The sequence below is a fragment of the Anarrhichthys ocellatus genome, unplaced genomic scaffold (genome assembly GCF_004355925.1).
Source record: "Anarrhichthys ocellatus isolate YVR2014 unplaced genomic scaffold, GSC_Weel_1.0 scaffold3, whole genome shotgun sequence".
NCBI classification, from domain to species: domain Eukaryota; kingdom Metazoa; phylum Chordata; class Actinopteri; order Perciformes; family Anarhichadidae; genus Anarrhichthys; species Anarrhichthys ocellatus.
This window is the reverse complement of record NW_022280033.1, coordinates 4,488,074-4,494,155: the sequence shown is the minus strand read 5'-3', so window position 1 is coordinate 4,494,155 and position 6,082 is coordinate 4,488,074. Positions and strand designations below refer to the sequence as shown.

General features: G+C 43.4%; 1 protein-coding gene across 1 annotated transcript in view; it reads right to left on the bottom strand.

The window, feature by feature from the left end:
• The window catches only part of srbd1 (S1 RNA binding domain 1), a 42,584-nt gene that overhangs the window by 34,197 nt on the left and 2,305 nt on the right, over positions 1–6,082 (bottom strand). Inside the window, exons 6-9 of the mRNA XM_031873852.1 lie at positions 5,951–6,068; positions 5,667–5,805; positions 5,422–5,518; positions 5,067–5,253 (exon numbers count right to left, since the gene is read on the bottom strand). Coding sequence (XP_031729712.1) covers positions 5,067–5,253; positions 5,422–5,518; positions 5,667–5,805; positions 5,951–6,068 — 541 coding nt within the window. The remainder of the gene's footprint in view (positions 1–5,066; positions 5,254–5,421; positions 5,519–5,666; positions 5,806–5,950; positions 6,069–6,082) is intronic.

Genomic DNA, 6,082 nt, shown 5'->3' with positions numbered 1-6,082 from the left:
ACACACACACACACACACACACACACACACACACACACACACACACAACCTGTTTAATGCAATACAACACACTACCTGTTTAATGCAATACAACAAACTGTATTCAGTGCTCATGAACACAGAGAAAAAGGAAGCAAATACTTTTAATTAACATGTGATTTGTACACACAGGGCTTTTTGGGGTTAGACAAGGTTACTGTATACAAAATGTCTTATGTATAAAAAACACACACACGCACCCAAACACGAAATCTTTTAACTCTCCACAGATGAGCGTGTAAAAGCGATGAGCCTAGGAGCGTATCCTGTGGCCAGGCCCGTCGTGTTGTGTGCTGGTTCCCCCCTCAGAGGAAGTGCTACATGCTGTTAAGCAAACTGTAGTAAGTGTCTGACCTTTTCAGTGGGGAATCTTTAGCCCGCCGCGGAACAGGGCCAAGAAACAAAACGTCAATCTGGAAACCAAGCGGAAGAGGCAATCTGACAAATGCCACCACTACGCCACCATCAGCGCCGAGACCGCGAGGCCTACCCCCACCCGCACCCACACACGTGGTGCCACAACCATTACCGCTCAGCAGCACCCTCGGATGTGCTACACACACACACACACACACACACACACACACACACAGACGCACAAAAATAAAAATGGAAAACACAGCTAATGGCACAGCAGAGGCAAGATTTAATGCAGCGAGCATGCTTGAATTATGATGAAAGTTAGATTTCTCTTCTGCTGGCATGTTCCCGCCCTGGGCTGACACACCGACTGTGATGAGATTTCTCAAACAATCTTCATCAAAGCACTGTTTAGCATGCCGTTGAAGAAAAACACTTCTTTCTGGATTCTCTGAACATCTGGGTAAGCCCAATAGTGAAAGTTAAGTAGTAAATACAAAATGGCCCTGTGTTCTCAGGGTTCAACATACAACGTTTTTAAGAATATTTTGTGTATGGATGACAAACAAAATGCCGTTACATGATTGTCATACATTACATGACCTACACCGGTTTAATAAATGTGCGGTTGAACACGTATAATGTGAAAATATTTTCAGAAAAACAAGATAAATGGCATTGGTTAAAAGTCTCGGATATATTTTGGTTCAGAATACCTTTGGCAATCACTTATACAGAAAAATGTCACCGTCTATACACAATGCTATGATGCATGGTATGCAGGTTCTATGTAACAGAAAGTTGCCAAAGCCGATCTTGCCATATTTCACCAAATGATAAACATACATTTTAAGGCAATACAGAAACAAAACCTCAAAATAAATCTTCTCGTTGCCCAGTTGCCAAACCCTAACTGTGGTGAATGCAACTATGCCGCCCCCCCCCCCCAAAAAAAATTAAAAAGATGTGGCCGTCTCCCACAGTCTCTTTTCCTTGGTAGCTGGCCGCTGTCCTCGCTGATGATGAACAACCTAGTGTCTGTATGTACGTGACGACTCTCACTTTCCGCCTGGGTTAGGTCACTGGTGGGAGACGGAGGGTGATCTCAGAGGAAGGGTGATGTGAGACAGAGTGTGTGTTTGTGTGTTAGACGGGCCAGGAGTGACATATGGCCGAGCACCGGCCAAACCCTGACGAAACCCGACAGAACGTCTTTCCTAGACGGTCCTTCATCCGTCCACCCGCCCCCGAGGGAGGGCGGTCAGCCAACGACCATCGTCTCTCTGTCTGTCTGCTTCGCTCTCTCACCCTTTCTTTAGAAGAATACCATCAACACATCCATCCATCCAACATATCAAGGACACACAAAAAGATACACACACATACCGACACACACACACACACACACACACACAGATTCACACACTTTTTTGACTTGGCTGACACACACGGGACACACTGTACAATAACAGTTGAACTGAATAAACATTTTCCATTTCAAAATTCTTTTCTCTTCCTGACTCACATTTCCAAAACTCTCTGTAGATTTTTCAGACCATATTTGACATCCAAATATAAATAGATAGTTTAATATGTAAATAAATGGTTTAAAATGTTATTTTATGAAGCCAAAGATTGCCTTTAATAAAAGTTAGGGCTTAGCTGTCGCAGTGCAAGAGGGTTGAATATATAACGGAAGTGAGCATATTATGTTCCTGATAAACAACGATAACTGCTGAAGCATATGGAATGTAAGCTCCATTTAGTGAATATTATTCTTATGACCGTATGGTTCCAGATAAATATTGACTCTCTAAACATCGATGGGGATAGGTCACCACAGGGGGCCGCGGCCCAGCACGACACACGCTGGTCCTTTAACACAAACATACGGGCTGCTCAGGGAGAACTCCATACTCCTTCTGTCCCGCTCTCTTATTTTATCCAAAAACAAACACGACACAGCGCGGAGTCTGAAGGTCTTTGATGGAAGAACAAAACTTCAGCTCAGGACGAGGAAGAAGAGAGAGGGAACGCATCTCAATTAGCACTTAGTGTACTTCATAGTTTCAAATGTGGCTTTACCAAATGTGCTCGTATTTATTTCATTATCTCAGTTGTAAATATTTACCATGAGTACCAAATACCAGGGGTAAGAAAACTAGCAGAGGATTAAACAGACCAGAGAACACTATTTAAAATAGTTAAATGACTACGCCATAAACATTTACATTTTTGTGTGGGGGCCTTCTTCTTAAAATATAAATCATTGTTAATATGATGTGTAAAAAATATGACTGCTATTTGTTTTATCATATATTGAACCAGCGGTAGTTATCATCTTCTTTACAAACACTAAAACTAAGTGTTCGTGTATGTGAGTGACAATACAAATAAACTTGTTTTTCTCCACCTGTCCATCAGAAAAGAAGTGTTCAATTGATGAAACAGTTCCATTTACCCAAGCTGCTCTGCAGGCGAGCCCCACGCCGAAGCGCTAAACTACCATTTGGTCGCAGCACAAATCGCATTAAAAATAGCCCGCTACACATTCAACAAACCCGCCCTGGCAGACTGAGGAGCGTACCAGCTGCTAATAGCTATGAGGTAAATGTGAAGCCGAGGAAGAAGACCTCAAATCAAATCTGACGGAATTAAATCTGAGCTAAGCATCTCCACTCGATATGTCATATGGCTTTAAGACATACTGAAGACCAGAGCTCTGTACACACTTTAGAGAATGAAGGAAACCGTTACATAATTCTATAAAGGAAAACATCAAACAGGGGACTTGTTACATCCCATAACTCTCAATGATAGAAAATGATTCCATTTTTTTTTTTAGGGATGAAATAAATTAATCAATTAGCTGAATATTTTGATAACCAAATCAAATAGAAAATACCAAAACGTTCTCAGGTTCCAGCTCCTAATTGTTAGAATTTGCAGCTTTTCTTGTCTTGTGTGATTGTATAATTAAATGTCTTTGGATTTTGGTTGGTTGGACAAAACAAGCAATTTGATGACATCCCCTAAAGTATGTTACAGACAAAACTATTAAAAATAGTCAGATTAACTGAAAATGAACATTAGCATTAGTCGCAGCCCCATACCTTTAATCCCAAAGTGCATTTGATGCAGACATGAGGACTGAATGTTCATGTTTCATCCTTCTTTAGTCTTACTACTGTTTTTATATTACATATTGGTCTTTGTATGTCATAGCCTAATCATTTAAAACCTGTAAAATGTATCCCTTTATTAATTAACTGGCTTATTTTGTCTGGCACCACATTATTTTGTATCAACTCTGAAGCCTTTTCTATCCCTCCGTTCATAAAATGGTCCTTTTCCGTTAACAATCCACCAGAGTCGGGGCTTAATAAAATGTGCTAAAGCAAACAGGCGAGTGTGTGCTCACACACATGCCTCCTGTCAAAAACACATCTCCCACCTGCTCCCCCTTTGCGACAACTTGACGGCTAGAAAAGGTTCATTTTAGCCGGAATCCGACAGCTAGCAGGGTCACGGCAGCCTGTGGATTAACGCTCCATGACAAAAGCGAGTCATCGAATTAAAGGCCTCTCATACACGGGAGAGGAGGAGGGAAAAGGGGAGGTGTGGAATGGAGTGGAGGGTTGAGGTTTAGTCAGAAAAAGAGGGAGGGAGGCAGAGCGAGGCGAGAGAGTGACGGACGCACCTCAGCGTCGCTCATCTGTTCATTCTCTCCCTCCCTTTAATCCCCCCTCTCTCCCTCACCCCATCCTTCTGTCCGCCTGTGGGCCCAGCAGCAGTAGCTGTCACTACAGGAGAACGCCTGTCAATCAAAGCCTCCTAATCCAATGGCATGTCGGCAGGGGACATGTCACATATGTTAAGAGGAGAGAATGAGGGGACTTGCAGGGTGTGCTTGTGTGTGAGCCAGTGTGTGTGCGCATGAATGTATGTTTATGTGATTGTATGACTGTAGGGCAGAGCGCGGTTGCCAGAGAGTGTGTTGTGGTAGAGAGGCAGCGGGTGATGGAAGCTGTGGTGACACATGAGGCCCGGGACAAACTCTGAGTAACCCACTAGTCACTAGAGGGACTGAGGGGGAGCAGAGGAGGCAGAGCAGGGCACAGGAGGGGTACATGTGGAGGCACAGGCAAGGCTAACTGCGACTGACATGGCTAGCATTCAGGAGCGGCACAGATGAAGCAGACAGAAATGACACAAACACAAACAGATGGTGTGCATTTGTTTGAGAGAGAGAGAGAGAGAGAGAGAGAGAACGAGAGAGTGAGAGTGTGTGTGGATCAGTCAAGGCAAAAAACACAATACAGGTAAATGACCTTCAGAATGAATCAGCATACTTGATTAGTTTTTCATGTGTATAAATTGAATATGTCTTTTATTAAAGCTGTGTTATTATTTGTCCCCTTAGTTATACCATGAAGGCCTGTTGGCGTTTTTTAATTAGTATTTTCTATTTCAGTAGCAATAGCCAAAGGTTTGTGAGGGACATTTATAACAAGAACACCAGGATTAACCCTTCAGCTAGACCCTCCAGTGCTACTACAACATTGTAGTGGTACCAATAAACGTTAACCTAATTTGCAGGCCACAGCTCTACTTCAGGAAGGAAGGAAAGAAGGAAGGAGGAACCATAAACTGGTCTGTCTTGCTACCTGATGGGGCTGGATGCGTTGGATGTTGCAGGTGAAGTCAACGTAGAGGTGGAACTTGTCAATGTCCTTGTTTTTGTTTTGCTGGGCCCCGGGTTTCTTGTGGCCTTCGACAGACTTCTCTTGCTCTTTTTCCTTTAGTGCCGACTTGGACACAGAAGACTGGATGGTCACAAAGCTGTTCTCACACCTGAGACACAGCAAGAGAGAAACACAGAGGGAGAGCGTGAAGGAGGAGGGCACTGTATCATTACCAATGTAGCAGGTACAAGATACTCTGGTACCAATATCAATGTAACACACACCACAGTGGAAATTAAAATCAAAATGTTGCATGTGCATGTGAATATGTTCTCACAATGTTTTCACATAGGTGAGGGTCTCAGGGTCTTTGGCTATCATATCAGCCAAGATGTGCTCCACACCTGTCACCACTTCTTCCACCGATGACAGACCTGACACACAAAAACACACACACACACACCATACTTAAAAACAGTCCACTTGTGAAACCTTTAATGAGCTCTATAAATATCAGAGCAAATTGAATTTCAACAATGTTGAGGGCTGTGTTTAATGTCTGAAATAATGTATACGTCTTACCTTCAGTACCAGGTTTTACCCATGCCTTTAGGTCCAGAGTATTCGGTGAGTCCATGAGTGCAGAGGCGGCCGCCTCAAGGCCGAGTGCTTTGGCTCTGCGAGCCTTCGTCAGTTTACTGCCTTTCTTGTAGGGAGAATACTACACACAAAGACAGACGCACAGGACTGAGATGACTGGTAAGGATAGGTGTAAGAGACACATTCTGTGTAGATAAATGATATTACGTCACCAAATGTCAATTTAAATGGCAGATGTTGCTTTCGCATAAAAATGTGATTCTGACCACGTGATCCAGTTCATCAGCTGATCGGCAGCTCCTCAGATTTTGTTCCAGCTCAGCTGTCAGAACCCCGTCCTTCTTCAGGGTCTGAACCACAGACTGGGTCTTCTTGGCTAGAGAGCTGAGGCAACACAC